The sequence below is a fragment of the Trichinella spiralis genome, assembly GCF_000181795.1.
Source record: "Trichinella spiralis strain ISS 195 chromosome Unknown Scfld4, whole genome shotgun sequence".
NCBI classification, from domain to species: domain Eukaryota; kingdom Metazoa; phylum Nematoda; class Enoplea; order Trichinellida; family Trichinellidae; genus Trichinella; species Trichinella spiralis.
In genome coordinates this window covers 8,231,382-8,250,162 of record NW_003526943.1, presented here as the reverse complement: position 1 = coordinate 8,250,162, position 18,781 = coordinate 8,231,382, and the positions used below count along the sequence as shown (strand labels likewise).

At 37.3% G+C, this 18,781-nt stretch overlaps 5 protein-coding genes and 1 non-coding gene across 6 annotated transcripts; 2 read left to right on the top strand and 4 right to left on the bottom strand.

Annotated features, from left to right (window-relative positions):
* Nucleotides 1-876: 876 nt before the first annotated feature.
* On the top strand, nt 877-5,877 carry Tsp_02017 (putative CUT domain protein; the record flags this gene model as incomplete). Its single annotated transcript, XM_003377779.1, has 12 exons — nt 877-944; nt 1,071-1,195; nt 1,309-1,419; nt 1,592-1,934; nt 2,120-2,187; nt 2,283-2,504; nt 2,602-2,684; nt 2,753-2,859; nt 2,923-4,493; nt 4,626-4,847; nt 4,913-5,087; nt 5,141-5,877. Coding segments are annotated over 12 exons (3,832 nt in total), but the record flags the coding sequence as incomplete, so codon positions are not given.
* A 705-nt stretch (nt 5,878-6,582) lies between these two features.
* On the bottom strand, nt 6,583-7,919 carry Tsp_02018 (hypothetical protein). The gene is made up of 4 exons (XM_003377778.1): nt 7,829-7,919; nt 7,446-7,576; nt 7,217-7,398; nt 6,583-7,093 (listed from the first exon to the last, which is right to left on the bottom strand). Exons 1-4 carry the CDS (start codon nt 7,917-7,919, stop codon nt 6,583-6,585), a joined length of 915 nt encoding a protein of 304 aa, XP_003377826.1.
* Nucleotides 7,920-9,666: 1,747 nt separating this feature from the next.
* On the top strand, nt 9,667-10,340 carry Tsp_02019 (hypothetical protein). The gene is made up of 2 exons (XM_003377777.1): nt 9,667-9,743; nt 10,097-10,340. Exons 1-2 carry the CDS (start codon nt 9,667-9,669, stop codon nt 10,338-10,340), a joined length of 321 nt encoding a protein of 106 aa, XP_003377825.1.
* A 36-nt stretch (nt 10,341-10,376) lies between these two features.
* On the bottom strand, nt 10,377-12,765 carry Tsp_02020 (calcium/calmodulin-dependent protein kinase type II gamma chain). Its single transcript, XM_003377776.1, has 11 exons — nt 12,718-12,765; nt 12,543-12,638; nt 12,254-12,486; nt 12,018-12,195; nt 11,809-11,955; nt 11,613-11,746; nt 11,438-11,515; nt 11,262-11,358; nt 11,113-11,193; nt 10,973-11,053; nt 10,377-10,481 (listed from the first exon to the last, which is right to left on the bottom strand). Exons 1-11 carry the CDS (start codon nt 12,763-12,765, stop codon nt 10,377-10,379), a joined length of 1,278 nt encoding a protein of 425 aa, XP_003377824.1.
* A 1,269-nt stretch (nt 12,766-14,034) lies between these two features.
* Tsp_02021 (neuronal migration protein doublecortin) lies at nt 14,035-14,832 on the bottom strand. The gene has a single exon (XM_003377775.1). The coding sequence runs from the start codon at nt 14,830-14,832 to the stop codon at nt 14,035-14,037; it is 798 nt and encodes a 265-aa protein (XP_003377823.1).
* A 3,482-nt stretch (nt 14,833-18,314) lies between these two features.
* Tsp_02022 lies at nt 18,315-18,430 on the bottom strand. The gene has a single exon. It is a non-coding gene; the product is annotated as a 5S ribosomal RNA (ribosomal RNA).
* Between the last annotated feature and the right edge of the window lie 351 nt (nt 18,431-18,781).

Sequence of the window (18,781 nt, the reverse complement as noted above, 5' to 3'; positions counted from 1 at the left end):
TAAGTAAACAGGGTTTATTTATACTTTTCAAATTAAATTTACCCAATAATTATTATTATTATTTATTCAGCAGTTCTAACAATGTTAAAACTTAATCGAGGGGGGTGCTATTTGGTACTTCATATTTAAATGTTTGAATTCAGTTACAGCAAATGAATTTGTATATTTAGTTCTCTATTAGATCATCAGTAGAGCGTTATGGTCTAAAAAGTAATGTTGCTGTTTTTGTTGGTGGACTTTTCATACATTTGATTTTTTGGAAAAGACGAACAACTGAAATGTGAGCTCCAGTTTTACTGGCATCAGCTCATCAATAAATTGGACTTGAATTTATTTGCCACAGTAATCCTTTTTGTTGTAAATTTTGGAGCGGGAAAGAGAAAAAAATGAAATCAATGACTAACAGCAAACTATGCTCGTTTGTGCAAACGGGACGATTGATTTCATTAGACACGAAACTTTTATTTACCCCTCTAAATGAGAAATACTTGAGATATAATAAAGAAAAGTTTTTGTGATCAATGACAAAACTACTTTTCAATATATAAATTTAATATATATGTATGTATATATATATATATATATATGCTTAGAGCGTAAAATTGTTGATGAGATCAATTATGGATAAGTTAATGATGGGGGAATTGTCACATTGAATGCTTACCTGTAAAACCTACCCAGGCATTTATTTTTTTTCTATCGATTAACCAGAAGCTGTCATCATTTTGGTGATTATCTTAGATGTGCAAACTACTTGTTCATTGGTGAATATTTAGTTAATGGGATGACAACCAATATAGTCTTGTTGTGATGCTGTCCGAAATCGATATTAATTATATTGATCTTTGGTTTTGGTAGTACATTTCACATAGACAGAATAATTCAAATTACGCTGACAGTTTTCCTTGCACACACTCTTGTACGAGAGATGTTCGAATGGGAAAGTAAATTTAAAAATTACTCCCATTTTTGTTGATCAACAGTTGTCATTTGACTGAATACGGTGATGCAGTGAATGATGATAAATGTTTTGCGAAGAATACTTTTTTGCATAAAATGAATACATACAGTCTGGCATGATGTATTGCAATTATTTTTTTCAAAAAAGTCATATTTTACAATTCATCTTTACCTCTGGTATGATTTTATATTCTGTGGTACAACGATTACATTGAAATGTGATGTTCATGATGACGTTAAACAACACCACTTCATAAATAATTAATTGCTAATAAAGTGCTTGAAACGCAACTGGAGTTGAAGTTGTAGTAGTTTATCATTTTATTTTGATGTTGTTGTTTTATTTAGAAAGAGCTAGATGAAACAGCTGCTGAACTTGCCAATCGTCAAGATGAGAGTGAGTGTTCTCGACAAAGATTAATCGAGAACAGTCGAGAATACAAGAAAAACACTCCAGAAGTATGAGAGATTATTTTTTTTAATTGTTGTTTGAATACATAAAAATTATATATATAGTTGTATATATTTTAACTTTTTTTACTATTAAATAGAATGAATGTTTAGTTGAGTTATTTTTTTTGGAAGTTCCTCACTTTTCACTGACAGTAGTAAATTTTGAAAATTATTTCAGGATATACGAAAAAGGGCTACTCATTTGCTGAAGAGCTTTCAAGCCGAAGTAGACTGGCTGAGCAAACGTAGCAAAGCAGCTGAAGCAGCTTTTTTGAAACTCTACAAGCAAGTTATTGAGTGGCCGAGTAATTTAAAACTTTTTTCAACAATTTTGCAAGTTTATTGTGCATTACTGTGTTTGTTATTGTTTGCTTTTATTGTAGACCCTGCACCAGCGTTGAAGATGGCTTCAATCAGTAAGAAATTAGCAAAACGTATGCAGGACTTGGAATCTGAGAACAGATATCTCAGAAGTGAATTAGAAGCACTTCGTTCTCAAATATATCACTTAGCTGAAAAGGGTATTCGAACACTGATTGTTTCTATTTTTTTAAAGAGAATAGACTACAATAATTTTAAATTTAAATTCATGAAATTTGTATAAAAATAAAAATGCATTTTTATAAAATGATTTTTCATAATATCTAAATAATTGACGCACGTGAAACTTGAAAATGATGCAATTAGACGTTGTTGCATGCTTTAGATGCGATTATATTACATTTGCGAGAGATGCTGAAGAATTTGGAATGCAAACTCACCGCTGAATTTGAGGTTTGTTCATAAAAGATTGTTTTTTGTTAAAAATCTTTTAATTATATTTGAAATAAAAAGAAATATGTTTTGTTCTAATTGAAATTACACTTTAGGCAAAATTATCTCATCAAGAAGAAGCTGGGCGAATTATGTACGAAAATCGAGAAAGGCAATTGCAGAAATTTAATTTGTTCCTTTGCCAAAGTTTGAAAGATGCCCGAGAACGGGCTGAAGCGATGCGCTTGGCGTTGAGCGAGTTGTCCAATGCGAAACCTATTGCTGCTAATCATTCGAGCGCATACGTCGATTCTGACACTACCATGGCATCGCCCAGTGTAGGTTTTTAAAATATTTTTTTCGAAGGAATTACTTTAATTTACATAAAACAAAAATGAAATTTCATTCATTCAAATAAGAATGCATTATTTTCAGGAGTTCAACAATGACAACGCAGTGGCTGACTTTGGCAGTGATGTAGTGGAAAACTGCACTTCTCCAATGAACAACGTTCAAACGTGGGAGTGAATAATGATTTTTTATTTATGTTTCATCAATAATCCATTTTGCTGATTTGTTATTTCAGTGATAATGAAGAAAACATTTTGACCAATTCTGAACATGGCGCAAAAATGTTCCACTTCTCAGAGGCATGTGAAAATGGACGAGAAAATAATTGTCTACAGTTGAATGGTATTGTTGGTTTCTGTTGTTAAAGGGGCATTTTTGCGTAAAGCAATTTGTTGTTTGTTTAAGCTGAATCAAGCGACAGCAGCGAATGCGTTTCACAAGTGCAGCAGTACGTTAACATGATGGCCAGCGTCGTTGGCTCAGAATTGGTGAACAGCTATCGCGAATGGAGTTCTACAGTCGGTTTGGAATTGGAATTGGACGCTGCCCAGAAAGCGATGGCGACAAGCGATCAGTCGTCGCCGGGGACATCGGCGCCCCTGCCGTTGCCAGCGGTTCCAACCGCTTGTCAGGCTCCAGAATCACTGTCTGCATCGTCGCACAATGTTCCAGAACCGGTGACAGAAGTCGGCGACACCGATGACGACTCGAAGAAGCGTTCTGCTCCTGGGGTCCAGTTGAACAACGGTTCAGAGGCGGGTCTGAGTGCAGGAGGGGAATTGGAAGCGGTGGGCATGTCTTCGGCCGACTGGGCTAACTTGCACTATTTGCAGTCAGTGCTGGCTTGGCACGTCGACCAGCAGTCGAAACTGTCGGGAGATGAGCCGCTGGACACGGCTGAAATTGCGCGCCAGTGTCGTCGCGTCTTAACTGAGCACAACATTGGTCAGCGTCTGATTGCCAAGTACGTGCTGAATCAGTCGCAGGGCGCGGTGAGCGAGTTGTTGAGCAAGCCGAAAAAGTGGTCGAGCTTGACCGAAAGGAGCAAGAACAGCTTCCGGCGGTTGAAAGCCTGGCTCGGCGACCAGCGGGCGGTGCTCGCGTTGCGCAACATTTCACCGAAACGGACCCCCTGCTCGGCCAGGGACCGTTACGCCAATCGCAGCCAGATGGACAGCGCCACCGAGGCGCGCATTGTTCACATTTTGCAAAAGGCGAAACAGGCCCGGGAAGAGGTCCAACTGCCGTTGGTGGTCAGTGACCGCGGCGCTGCTTCGTCCACAGTGAGGCCGATGTCCGCGTCGCCGGTCAGCTCGTCGAACGGTGAAGGGTCGGACGTGAGCCGGGATCGACGCTGTCAAAGCGCGTCGACCGTTCAGTCGGTCTCCGGGGCATCGTTCCGTTGCAGACCGGGCCGGTACAGGCACGACGATATACCGAAGTCGAAAATACACGAAATTTACGAACGCGAATTGGCCAAGCTGCGCAATCACGACGGCAGTCTTCTGATCCCCTCTGACCAGCAGACTCCAACGGTTCCCACATTGCAGCCGTCGGACCTGAACGTCGTCGTCTCCAATTCCACCCTTGTGCCAGCGTTCACCGGCTTCTCCTCGTCAACATCCTCCGCTGGTAGTAATCGGTGCGCTTCGGCATCGCCGCCCACGAGAACTTTCAAAGCTGTTTTGCCACCGATCACCCAGGAGCAGTTCGAACGATTCGGACGGATCAACACGGAAAAGTTGGTCCAACGTGTCAAAGAGCACTTACTTCAGTATTCAATAAGCCAACGCGTGTTCGGTGAACAAGTACTCGGTCTTTCTCAAGGTTCGGTCAGTGATTTGCTCGCTCGACCGAAAGCTTGGCACATGCTTACCCAGAAAGGCCGAGAGCCGTTCATTCGTATGCATGCCTTTCTTGAAGATAACGAGTTGTTGAAGAAGCTTATCACCAGTCGAAAAGCCAGCCAAAAGTATGTTTTTTTGTTTCAAAGTTGATTTAGCAAAAAATAAGCTATCGAGCAACCTTGTTTTGTATTAATTGCTTTGTCGATTTTAAGCAGCAGCAACGGCGGCGGCGGCAGCCGCAGTAGCAGCAGTAGTTCTCAGATTGAAATCCAACCGCCTGGTTGCCAAGGTTCGGCCGTGTTCACCGAACGGTCTTTGAACAATGGTGGTCAACCGACGTCGAACATGGTGATAGTTAACGAGACGCCCACTTCTCCATTGTCGACAACGACAATATGCGACTCCTATGCGGTTCCGTTGGATACTGTCGCAATTGTCGAAGAAACTCGGGCCGTATTGGCCGCGCATAGTATTGGACAGAAAGTAAGTAAAATATAGATTTGTTGTTTTCAAATTTCAAATTTTAATTCAAATCTTCCTTTTTGAAGCTCTTCGGCGAAGCAGTGTTGCACCTTTCGCAAGGATTTGTCAGCGATTTGTTGTCCAAACCGAAACCTTGGGAAGCGTTGAGTGCGAAGCGAAAAGAGGCGTTGCTTCGAATGCAAGCTTGGCTGAAGGATGCGGACCGTATAAAAAAGATCAACGAATATCAAGCTCGAAAAAGTGAATAAAAATGCCTCCTATACAAGTGTTAAACTTATTTAAATTTCGTACAGATTTTAAACGATTGGCCAACTGCGATCCAATTCAGCGAGATTCGGCCATTTCTGGTCCGTACGCATATTCACAGCTGGATGTCAAACGTCCTCGGGTAACGTTGACCAAAGCGCAAAAAGAGCAACTGATCGAAGCTTTCAACCGCGAACCGTATCCAAGCGTGCAGATGACTTCGCACTTGTCGGTTCGTCTGGGTCTGCATGTTAGTACAGTGGCGAATTGGTTCCAAAATCGTCGAATGCGCCAAAAAGCCGCTCTGCAACAGAACACCGCCGTGGCGGACAACGTCCAAGTCGACCGTCTTTGCAACGGTATCACCGTTTGCAACGTTGCTGGTCGAGAAGAGCCGGTCGCCCAGGCGGTTCCACCGCTGTTCAGCGCCGTCTTCAACAGTGCAGATCTGCTCAATCAGATCAGCCTGACCAACGGTCTGGACCTGGCCGCGAACAGCCTGCGCAGTGCTGCTGGCTTGGAAACTTCGAACAACCATAATACCTCAAGCCGGACTTCCTCCACCTCGACCACAGGGTCATCGTCGTACGGTGAACCGGTGCCATCGGCAAGCGGTGGTGAACAGCCGACGAGCGATTATTTGAGGCGGGCAATATTGCATCGTATGGAAACGAACCTGGTCAAGCCGGACGTGTCTTGGGTAACTGAGGAAGATCGTTCTGAGGCGATCCATCGGATCGAAAATCGCATCAAAGAGAAAGACCAAATCGAGTGGGAATTTTGATCACACACAACTTTTGCTTCTTCTGCTTACACTTGTCATTGTTTCTTTTTTTGTTTATTTATTTTTTCTTCCATTTTTATTCAGCGAAAGCTTACATTTTAATATGTTTATTTTTAAATTTAAATTAAAAACTATCAAAGCTGTTTTGTCAATGTGTTATTTATTTTTAATGACCACTTGATTACGATAAAGTATATAGAATTCGTTGGGAAATCAGGATGATTAATAATGCGCTGAACACGGCTGAAATTGCGCGCTTTACTCGTGAAATTACTACTACTGGTGACTTTTCGTTTAGCAGACGTTGATGTAAATTTTGCATAAATAGTGCAAAAATGCAAGCAATCTAAGTGTCGAGAACTGTTCAGTACCATTCAAGATATAAATATGTACAATCAATCATTTTGCTATTTATTAAGAAATATAAACGTAGAGTTCTGAAACAAGCTAAAAATCACAGTTACAATCATAAATCTCATAATAATAATAAGAATAACTGTAAGAAGAACAGCATTGAATAATGGAAATAAAACGAAAGATCATAACTGTTGACCAAGGAAGCTGTACTTCGTACCGTTCCCCGTCAAAGCTTACTGTCTTCTCAAACAATTGTGAAGCCTTCGAATTACTTCTCTTTTATTCATCATCTTTTATTCCGACGGCTTTCATATCCCAAATTTCTTTCAGGATGTCGTCAAGCTGATCCTATATCTTTACGAACATCGTCCGAATCCTGGTTGTCAGGACATTCTCAGGAATCGAATCACAAACAATCCAGCCTAAGGTAGAATGGATCGCTATCGGTTCTCCCTCTACGTCTTTTATAATCTTTTGATCAATAAATTTATAATAATAGTCCAACCATATAAGAACGTCGAAAGAAGTGCACAAATTCGTGAAATCTTCTGCCAACTTTAATGGCGCGAGATGGCTAAATTGCTTGATCTCCAGACGGAGGTTCGGACTTTCGCTTATCTTTCGTAAGCATAGTGCTTCAATTAGTTGTCTTCTAATTTCATGGTCTTTTATAGGACTCAAACACATCTTTACCCGACGCACTCGCTTACAGTCACCGCCACTACTACCAAGTGGTTCTATAGACACGGATTCCAGAGGTCCTTTAAGATTTAGAGCTTCATGAACACTATTCTTCACAAAGGAACCTGTGTCAAATAGGCAGTTAATTGCCATAGAATTTCCATCTTCATTATAGAGTCTAGAATGGGCAGTTTGAAGTAGTATGCTTGTCCAGAGTAAGGAACATGAGCGACGTAAACTCTGTTATCTTCCGTCTTCGGTGACTCGATGCTTCCTCGATTTGCCTCCTTGGGCACCCCACTTCGATGGTTCGCATCCCTTGACAGCCCATCTCCTTCTATATTCACCCGTCCTGTCTAGAATGATGTCGTCCATTACAGCCTGTTTTTGGCACCTTCCTTTAGTATTGCAGGCGGCCGCTCGATGACCTTCCCTGAGACGCAAGAAACACAATCTCAGTCTCTTGACAACAGTCATTCTCTCCTCAGAATTCATGCAGAGGAATTTTGAACAACTCTGGATTGCATGACCTTCTTTGCAAGACAATAATCAAGACATGCATTCTCACTTTGAGTACTACACATGCTTGATATATCCAGTGCAAGCTTTACTGTTGGCAACGATCCAGATGCTTCCTTCAGGAGAATCGGATGAGTACTGGCTAAACTTCATTGGTAATTTCCTTTTCTGCAACACTGTTGTCCTTTGTGTTATCATGGCTAGGCTTTATAGCCTCAAAAATAGCAACCTGTTCTTCTGCGGCTAATCGATTAATAACAGAGTAATTTTGCGATTGTCCATTATTCTGCAAAGTCATAGTCCCATTATAATAAATTCAATCCCTTTTGATCCATCTTGTGAGGCTGAATTGGACGTTGACTTGCAGTGGAAAGAAGGCAACTTCGCTTCTTACTGGCATCGTCACCCAACATGGCTTGGCGCACATTTCCTGGTTTGTGGTAACTGCAGACCTTTCCGACAATACTCAATGATACGGTCAACATTTGGTTCAGTTGACATATGTTTGACGATTGAAGTCAGAAACAGTATTAGAGACAATATGATGAGATTTCATATTGTTCTTCTTTTAAGAGATCACAACTTCTTTCCTCCACTCTGACTCTGATCTCTGTTATATTAGATTTCTCGTTCTTCAGTCAAAGCGTCTATTTCATTCTTGTCCTCCACATTGCTTAGCAGTCTAATGAGTACTCTTTACAGTTTTCTGTATATGTAATGTTTTTACATGTTTTAGATATTTTGTTATATTTCAGATAAATAAAAGTGGAATTTATATAGATTTAGTATAAAATTAACCGCCCAACTGCATTTTCAGTTCATTTAAAAAGTTCATAATAAAAATCATTGTACAGGCAGTAATAAATGAAAATTAAGTTCAAATGTGTCAATTTTATATTTTTGATTAGGTTATTAGGTGGCAAATAAAAGCAAAAAATTTTGAATAATTGATCTTTTGGAAAGAATTAAAACCATTTAATAAAAAATGAATCTTGAATATATTTATGCTCATTTTTAGTTCGGCTTATTTGTATTTTTATTGAATTTCAAATATCCCTCACATTCTGTCTGTGCAGTAAAACATTTGGTGTGCTTTATGTTCTCAAGCATTATGAGCATTGGTATGTATTGGTATAAGCTCATGTAGTTTTGAATGGCGCACTTTCAATTTAGATAAATTTCAGAAGACGTGCACATAATGTTTTCAAATAGTAGTGATTTAAAAACTGAATTTTGCATGATTTAAATATATTTAGTTATTAGTCATTGTTTTTTTGTCCGGTTAATTTGTGTTATTTGTCAAAAAAATTTCAGACGTTCAAGTTATTTTTTCTCAATACAAAAAATAGATATTTTATTTCAATTTTATTCAAAGGGAGAATTAGAGGAAAGTTTGCAAGTTTTTTCTTTGAAATTAACTGCTCGAGTTCATCATGAAGAAATTGTGAAATAACGTGAAATTCATTTTCATAAACAGAAGAAACAAATTAATTTTTGATAGTTCATCAAAAGTTTTATCAAAGTTGAAGTGAAATTGTAGAAGTTCTTAAATTATTGAACGCCAAGTTGAAAATTGTAATTGCACGCGAGCTGTGCTGAAGCAGTGAGTGAGGGGATGTCACTTGATGATGGAAATTTCGATCAATCTTTTCTTCAAGTAGAGCTGAAAATTGCAGTGCTGTTGTGAATTGCCATTTCAGCAATGCTGTTGTGGACCGAATTTAGCAACAGCAGAAAGATATAAATAAAGAATCATTGTCATTTGTTCGAACAATTATCATTCAACACTGCCCACCAGGCTCAGCATTGTGCAAGTCAATTGGACCGTACCATCGATGTCGCCAACGCTGACAAATTATCAAAAGACAACCAAAGACCAGGGCAGATCTTTGACCAGTGGTGGAAAAATCTTTAACCAATTCAACGAATCTCGCTTTGCACGGATTTGCAAATTATCAACCCATATCCAACGCATCCGAGCGTGGAATGGTGCAACAAATTGTAAAATACTAAAATTGAAATTAAAATGAACAAAAAGAAAGATCAAATTTCAAATAAATACAAGAAAATTACGAAGAGGGAATATAATAAAGAGGAAAATTTACTCCGTTTTCAAACAACGTGAGCGATTCAAAGAAATAAAAATAAACAAAAGCCGTCGGCATTGAGCTCGATTGTATACTTTGTATATGCAAATTGAGAAAACACGTGATTATGAAAGAATAAAAAATAATGAATGGAAACAATAACATCAATCAACAGAACAGCAAGCATTTTGTGTACAAGGATGCGGAATTTTTCACTTCCCAGTGAGGAGGGGGGCGCGGCACAGTTTTGCAGCCAAATAACAACAGTAAGCAGCTGTAGCAATGGAGAAAAAAAGAAATTGAAGATAAATCACATAAACGGTCAACAATGATGATGACAACAGCTTAGAAAGCGATAAATAAATAAATAAATAACTGAATATAACACAAAGTAAGAATATAAACATTATATACGAGAGAAAACATTTGTCAAAATTTGTACAAATAAAATGACGCATCCCAGTCAGTAGGCGGCGGTAAACAATGGAAAAATAATTTCTGAATAACAATGGCATCGTCCGTGGGAAATTGTTTGTTGTTCTCAACAACTTCGTTGTTTTTTTTTTATTTTTCAGGTGCACGAGAAAAATTTGTCAAAACAAAAAACAAGGCTTTTTCTTCATCATCTGCATCTTCTTCCTGGTTAATGGCAGCAGCACAACAAGCAAACGCATAACAGTCGCTGCTGATTCATGCACCGAAAAAACGGAAGACCAATCAGCCACCAACAAAATAAGCCAAATGTTGTCGTCGTTGTTGTCGCTTACACAGGAAGGCAGGTATGGATGTCGTGTGAGGTTCAGTTGGATAAATGAATAAAAACAAAATAACACATGCTTCTTGGACTGTGTGGAATCAGGAGAAGAAAGAATTTGACGCCACATCCGGGGCTATACAGGACAATTCGTCCATACTTCGTCGGCGAGAATAGTAACGCTTCATCTCTTCATTGTCCTGTTCCTGAACAAAAGTGAACAATCATCATAATTATCCACAGAAATAATTTTCTTCCCTTTTCTCAAATACTTATAACGAACAAAAATTCTACTTTTCATTACTTTGCTTCTAACTGGAGAATTAGTTCTAACAGTAACAGTACTGTACTCTACTAAAATAATTCTGCTTGATCCAAATCGTCACCCCTCAAAAAAAGCACAGCAATGTATTCACCAAGCAATATATGAATTAATTAATTAATTAATAATACAGAAGAACTAAGCGCTGAAAACACTTGCTTACAATAAATAATTTCATAATTGATGAAAAAGAATTTTTTTTTTCACAATTTCCAAATCTTAATGAATTTTAAAAAAGAATCAAAGCTTCTTCAAATATGAGAAAAAACTCGAGGATTGAAATATAAAAATAATAATATATAATAGTGCAAATAAACGTTTGATATAAATGCTGTTGTTGTTGTTGTTGTTGTTGTTTTTGGCATTTTCACTTACATGTTCAGCTTCTTCCGCTTCGATGCATTCCACAGCAAGGGCAGACATGCGTTCAAAATCCTGATCAACCACTCCTCCAGTCTGATACACATTAAAAAATAATTAAAATATAAAAAAAGGAAGATTTGTAAAAACAATACCTGTATCCAAGGATGAAGCAGCACTTCTGAGGCGGAATAACGATCGTCAGCGTTCAACTGCAGCATGCCGTTGATCAAAACCTACAACAAACAACGTAGCAACTAGGAAAGAGTGGGAAAATTATTCATTTTCTAATTTTTGCACAAACTTTAGCCGCGTTGGAAATATTCGACCAGTACTGCTTGTTGAACGTGTACTTGCCGGACAATATTGATTCGAACAATTCTTCCTGAGCGCCGCTGATGCTGTGAAAAAAGCAAAACATCAGTAGAGAATGGAAAAATGCTTGTTGTAATCAAATTTCCCACAATCACAACACCCTACCTAACAAACGGAGGATACCCGCAAAGCATGATGAACAATATGACACCGGCTGCCCAGACGTCCACTTTCAAACCATAGCTGAAATGCAGGAAAATCGAAACAAATAATAATAATAATAATTATTATTATTATTATTGTACACGCATGATGCGTGTGGAATTGACGACATGCATACCCAAGTTCGGATAACATTTCAGGCGCCACGTATGTCGGCGTTCCACAGATGTCGAACAATGGTTCGTTGATTTCAGTTGCCAAACCAAAGTCGGCCAATTTCAAATATTTCCATCCGTTCCCGTAGTCGTAGATCTGAAAATGATGCTGCTACATTGAACGAAGAATTGGATGAAAACTAATTAATTAATTATTACAAGCAAATTTTCAGGCTTCACATCGCGATGAACAATGTACAACTCGTGAAGATATTCCAAAGCGGATAGTAAATTCCGCGTCAAAACAGAAGCGCATGGTTCAGTGAACGTCGTCGCCGACACCAACGCGTCGAACAAATCTCCACCCTGATATTAATTTTTTAAATTAAAAATAAAATTAATACACACTGAAGTATTGAAACGCATACAGGCACAAATTCTAAAATTAAAAAATGCGCATCCTCGGCGCTGATGCTATCGTACAGACGAACAATATTCGGATGGCTGACTTTGCGCAACAAGCGCACCTCATTCTCTATAATATCTTCCTTGTTTTTGCACTTTTTCTTGTCAATAATTTTTATAGCATAATTTTCTTCACTCTTCCTTGAATACATAATATTAATTAATTAAAAACAAAAACAATTTTTTGAAATAATTTCACCTTTCCACGCAATGATATACTACGGCGAAACTTCCATCACCCAACAGACGCCCGATCGAATAAAGACCATCAATAACAGGTGAGATGCATGGCAACTTGGTGGTAGTATGAACTGTTTCGGAATGCGTAAGAAAAAAGTCATAATTGCAAGAAAATAACACACTCATACACATACCAGAAGAAAGACCATCGTCATCAGCATCTTTTTGATTCTGACCATTCGGTTGAAGAAGCTAGACAGAAAAAAATTATACAAAACGAATAAATAAAATTAAACAATTAAAAATACCTTGGCTTTCTTTGCTTTGTCAATAGCACGATTCTGATACTTTCGACCTAAATTATAATTTTTAAATATGATAAAATGAGGAATATGAATATTCTTCTAAAATGTACATAATTATCGATTCAACCTTTTGATTTGTTTCAAATCAAATAATTATTTTCGAAATTATTAAATTAACTGCAACGACAGCAGTCATAGCAATTCCTCTTCGCAGGGTAAAATGCATTTTGAAATTTATTAAACTGGAAGTAAATTTTTATTGCACACACACAAAAAGGGAAAGAAGAATTACTGAAAACAGTGTTGCTATAGGTAAATAAATATATATATACATGTGTATTCTGTTGGAAAAGCAGGAAAAATCGAAAATGGCACAAGAATGAAATTTAAATTGTCTATTTTAACACATGGCTTGTGTAAAAATCTACCTCTGCAACTTTTGCAAATGGCTATTTTATACGCATTCAACGTTGATAATATTTTGAAATAAAACGTTTGATTTTAAAAAAGCAACATCTTTATCGTATATTTTTTGCATTGTATATTCAAAAAAAAACATATATCAATAAACGTATATGACATATTTTCCATGCAGATCAAAGCTGTGAACAGAACCTTAGAGTATAAAATTCATGCCACTTTCAATTTCTATTCAACAAAAAGGTCAGGGTTGACAAGATATTCTTTTCTCAAGCTACCCTACAAACATCAAAGATATTCATCTTGATCTCCTTCTCAATTAAATTCTAGGTAAACTGAATTGTAAAATATATAAATATACTATTTTTTTTGAAAAATTAAACAAACATTAAAAACAAAGTTGCAGTTGATTGAACATATCAAGTTTCTGTTTTTTTAAATTATCAAATCAAATCATTTCTAATTTAAAAATGCCTTTATCAGTGTTAAAATCGACGCCGCCACCGCCCCAAATTTTAAAACAAATTATGTGAAGCGTGTGACAAAATTTGACCTTTGGCTCTTTCCTCTTCTCGCCAATTTATAAATAAATAAATACATATGCTGGTTGGTTAGAAAAATATTGCTTGCTCGTCTAAGCAAGCAAAAGGAAGATGATGATTGATGAATGCAGGCAACAGAAGCAAGCAATTGTCGTTCCACGTTTACGACCTAATGCTAATAATAAAGTTATTATTATTATTCCACTAATCATGTACGTGCCAGCTGCTTTAGTTTTCACCATCGCAGCAAATGGTTGGTTAGAAAAAATTGAAAACAGAGCTAGCTAGATAAAAGCGGCATTTCATACATATATATAGATATATAGATATATACAGACATATAGCTAACATGTATGAGCTTACTGTTCAAAAATTTTTCGTTCAAATTGGTCAAGTAGGAACCGCGGTCGGCGTTCGAGTTCCATTTGGCACCGGTACGGTTCCTGGCCGTGTCGGGGTGCCGTGACCGAAACGGCAGCAGAACGTTGTGCAGTTCGGCAGAGTTGATGTAAAAATCATCCACGCCCATGCGTTCACTGCCGCAGGCCAAGAAGATGTCCTCTTCCATGAAAAAATCCGCCAAATGACACACCTGAAAGCAGAATATAAATGCCATCAACATTGTCGACAATGGTATTATTTGTGAATAAATAATAAAATTGAACCAATTTGCCGCTGAGGGTGAACAATTTTTTCACCGCCCCGGAGTCCAGCTTGACCGCGACGGAAAGTTCATCCAGCACTTGCTCGTACGATTTGGCGGTACGTTTGTTCAGCAAGTGGCGAATAACACGCCTGGGCTTTATGCCGTTTCGAATGACGGTGATGATTTTCGGATATACGAAACTGTTGGACGCCGAGGCGGCGGTCAACGGCTGCTGAGGACCACCGCCCGCCGACGTGGCAACGTCGGCCAACGACGACGGTTTGGAGCCCGACTTGGTGAAGCCGTATTGCCACACCGGCTCGCGCACGTTGGCGTAGTCGATCTTCTTGAACGCGTCGTTGCTTGAGCAGACGTAACTCTGGCCATCGTCCAAGTCCGACAGCGACAATATCCGCTGACCACCGTCCACTGAAAACACGCAGCGCACACCATGCGGCAAGTTCACCAGATCGCCCAGAGTGCGGTTCAGATCTTCCAACAGGGCGTCGAACGAACGGAATCGATCCTCGGACAGTGCGTACCAAATCCCCTTGAAATACTGGTCCCCGTTGCGGAAGAACCGCACCCGTTTCGCACGGGTACAACGCCTAGCAGGGGTCGGCAGCCCGGCACCGACATCACGCCTGCACGTTGTCGGCTTTAACACGTTGCCGGCGCTTCGCATTTACGTTTGCACACCGAATTTTCACTACCGGCTTGCTGAACTGTGCCAACCGTCTGCCCAAAAATAATGATAAACAATAATCATATTTTGAAGAAAAAGTCGAAGAAAATAGAAAAGAAGAAAAAGTTGCGCAGCTTAAAAGTAAAAGCCCGAAAACTCGATACTCAAACTACACAACTGAAATCCGTTACCTGAATCGACACGCCCCACCAAATCAATAAACAGTTTGAAACAAGAAAATAAAATACAAACAAAAAAAAGAAAACAAAACAACAATAACAACAACAAAAATACCATGCAGTTTCAGCAAGAACAAACAGCTGAGTGGTAGAGATGCAAAACATGCTAATAAACTGATGAAGGTATATTTTTGAAAGAGAACCGCCGGCCTGTGATTACAGAAAACCGATCAACGCGCACACTGGACGTCGATCAGAGCTGGCCAGGCGACGAATTTCGACCGGTCGATCAATCTCGTTTCTCCAATTTATCGTCTGTATTAGTGATTTTCAGGTACATTATACATATCCTACAGTACATTGTCATCCGCGAGTGAGGTTTTAATTTTTACCGGCAAAAAAATTTACAAAACTTTTATACTTGATATTTTCAAAACAAGAAGAACACTTCATTCCTATCATATCTTGATTAAAAATGTAAATCATGATTATGTGAATAAAAAAGAAAAAAATTTTTCAATCATCTGTAATAAATTACTTGAATGCAGATAAAATGTAACATTCTACAAGTTGATAGTCAGCTCGCCCACGGATAGAGAAGATGTTGAAATTCAACCAAAAATCTGATTTAAATTTAACAAAGTGCAAAAACAAAAACAAAAAATCGTTTCGCACAGTAGAGCTTAGTGGTTGTTTAAATTGTACGCAAAAAGTTTCATGAACAAAATGAACATGATGAGTGAAATTAATAATTGATCAGTTGTGTAAAATTTGCAATTAATGAATTAAATATTTTGATGAAATTTAATTTTAAAAAAATTCCAATGCTGATCATTGTAAAAACTTTCACCGGTGGTTTATCATAAATGGAACGTAAATTCAATCGCACTATAGCAGCGTGTGACAAATTTTACTGAAGCAGCTGACGAATCATCCTTTGTTATAGAGCTTAGGTAAAAATGATTTTCGTCATTAATAGAACTGTAGAATTGAAAAATTTTCTGCGCCGTTCAATTGCCAGAAATAATTTTCAGCACAGAGATTTTACATCTGAAGACGAAGAACTTCATTTCTCATTTAATGAGACGTCAGTAAGTAATGATTAAAATAAATATTAAAAAATTGCATTAACAGCAAACAAAATGCGCGCAATGTTGAAAATCGACATTTGCCGTGACATTGTGTCAATTTCTTCAACATCCAACAGCTTTATAGTACTTAATTGAGCTAAAAATAGCATTAAATGGAGAGACAATTATTTCAGAAGAGATTATCATTTGATTTAAATTATTTTACATTAAAAGAGAAAATTTGATCAATTTGAAATTTCAATTTTCAAACTTGATCACCTATGACGATAACAGTTTATCACTGCAAGTGATACTGGTCACAATGAAGTTAGTTGAAAAGTGAATAAGAGAACAATTGTTTGTCAGCTAATTCAAAGATATCAAAATTTGTTCATATTCATAAAAAATCTAGATGATAACAACATAAGTTGGAAAAATTTATAATAAATACATTTATTAACAACACTAGTTGTTGGATATTGTACATTTGATTATTTGCATTGTATGTGATGTGTGTTTTGTTGAAAAGTGATCAACAGATAGTGAAATAATTTTTCATCATCATTAATAAAATGACAGTGTAAAATTTAATACTCTGAACAACTTTTTTCGTAGAATTATTAAAATTTTCATTTCACAGTATAAATAATTACGCATGAGAGTCGGATTTTGTTATAAGTGAATATTGATGAAATGGAAATTTTCAATAAAGTAGACAATAAAAGAAAATTTTTTAAAATTAGGAATAAAAATCTGAAACTTACCGTGGTGTTGGTTTGTTTATTAGATATTGAAAAGGGAAGAAAAGCGATAAAATACGGTAATTTGATAGAAGAAATTGTCGAGAGTGTTGCTGTTGAAAATTTATGCTGGACAATTAATTTGCTGTTTGGGTTGGTCGTTCGACAATAAACAAAAAGGCGAAGCGCAGTCTGCGATTTATGCATATAAATAAGTGGACAGAGCAAGCAGTCAGTCGCTTGGAAACACAATTTAGCCGGTGTTGATTTTGTGGCAAGGTCGCCAGCAATGGACAGAGAGAATCGTTGGAGGAATCAAAGCAAACAGCAGACTGACCAACGGAATAACCGCACCCTGGTCACATAAATATACCAAAGGTCGTGACCCCAGAGTTTTATCGAAACTGAAAAATATTAATTATTAAAAAACAAAGAGAAATAAATATTAAAAAAACAACGACGAACTCTGAAGTCTTCACGTGAAATTTTTACATTCACAAGCGCTGTATGTATACATACATTTATTTATTTATATTGCTTCATTCATTTTATTTAATTCAACAAAACTATACTGTAAAGATGAATAAAAAACTGAAAATAAAATATTCAACCAGTTTTTTGAATAGCATACACAGTATGCATCAGTGGTGAGCATTTAGTGTAGAATTGAAAAAAAGAATGCGTTTTTATCAGTAAATGATAAGGAAACTTTCGACAAACAAACGAACAAACATAGAGAACAAAAGCAACAATCACTTTTCCTTGTTTTGTTTATTTCTCAACGATAAGACATAAAATGAATAAGAAAGTAAGAAAACAAATCATTTATAATGCTGATTCAAAGGACATGTTTTTCAAAATTAAAATATACAGTGAACAAAAATAATCGACACCTCATTTACAAATACTCTTGTTTTGAAATTTGCATATTTCAGTAAACATCAAGCTTAAGATCAAAATTAAATAGGAACACTGACGTCGTCGACACTTTGCCCGTGAGTGCAATTTATTTCAAGCCTGTGCTGCTGCTGCTTTTCACTTAACTTGAACAAATTTCAAAAATATACCAACTGATTGTTTGTCTAGTCATTAAAAAATCTTTCTTCTATTCTATTATTATTTTTTTATTTTCTCAAATCAACCGTCTGTTTCATTGAAAAGAGAAAATCAAGTTAACCATTTGTTGAATTTTCAGTCAAACAATTAAACATGAAATTCACTTCGATGTACTTGAACATCAATTCAGCTGATCTTGTAAAAAACAAATAATACTCTTTTTTCCTTCTTTTCTTCATAAATTTTGTTTTCGTTTCGAATTTCGTTTGTGAATAAAAAATGATCAGATCACAAATCAGGCAAAACAATACATTTGAAACGCGTTTACAAAAATATAAATTTATTTGTAATTTACAGTAAAAATGTATAGCAGTTGCGATCTACGCTACATTATGGAAACGAAATGAATAATGGAAACATGCCAGTTGATGGAAAAGTGTCTACGACACTGCGTGTTCCCAGACCGTCTCCGATTCTGGTACTGACGTCAGCCCAACGTTGCTTAACTTCGCAGATCGGGCGGGATGCGGTGCTTTCAACGTGGTATGATCGTAGACATTTGCTAAATGAATCAACAATCCTTTTAAGACCACAGTGGCCGTAAATACCATTTCCAATATCATCGGTGCAGTTTTGGCACATTTTTTACAATTGGCCTGGTAGAACTTTTTATGTTATCAATTTCTATTTGGTCACTTCATTGCCAAAACAACTCCAGCCAAATAAATCCCAACAAAGCGATTACTTTGAACGTCGAACACGAGCCGAGCACCATTTCACATTCAACAGCATGAAATATCAATTTATTACACTGAACAAGTGATAAATTATCCATCGTATATGCATAAATCCAGTACTGTTGCCAATTTCAATTGTACAATGTTGGCGCTTCAAACGGAACAAA

Excerpts from the sequence above, each read along its gene's own strand:
- Tsp_02018 (XM_003377778.1), bottom strand. The coding sequence starts at position 7,919 with ATGTTGACCGTATCATTGAGTATTGTCGGAAAGGTCTGCAGTTACCAC. Across the intron at positions 7,577-7,828 it reads CATGTTGGGTGACGATGCCA|CCAGTACTCATCCGATTCTC; the intron begins GTAAGAAGCGAA and ends AATGAAGTTTAG. Across the intron at positions 7,094-7,216 it reads AAGGGATGCGAACCATCGAA|ACTCTATAATGAAGATGGAA; the intron begins GTGGGGTGCCCA and ends TGCCCATTCTAG.
- Tsp_02019 (XM_003377777.1), top strand. The coding sequence starts at position 9,667 with ATGAATGGAAACAATAACATCAATCAACAGAACAGCAAGCATTTTGTG. Across the intron at positions 9,744-10,096 it reads GCGGAATTTTTCACTTCCCA|GTGCACGAGAAAAATTTGTC; the intron begins GTGAGGAGGGGG and ends TTTATTTTTCAG.
- Tsp_02020 (XM_003377776.1), bottom strand. The coding sequence starts at position 12,765 with ATGCATTTTACCCTGCGAAGAGGAATTGCTATGACTGCTGTCGTTGCA. Across the intron at positions 11,956-12,017 it reads TAATTTTAGAATTTGTGCCT|GGTGGAGATTTGTTCGACGC; the intron begins GTATGCGTTTCA and ends AATTAATATCAG. Across the intron at positions 11,054-11,112 it reads TGCTTCATCCTTGGATACAG|ACTGGAGGAGTGGTTGATCA; the intron begins GTATTGTTTTTA and ends AATGTGTATCAG.
- Tsp_02021 (XM_003377775.1), bottom strand. The coding sequence starts at position 14,832 with ATGCGAAGCGCCGGCAACGTGTTAAAGCCGACAACGTGCAGGCGTGAT.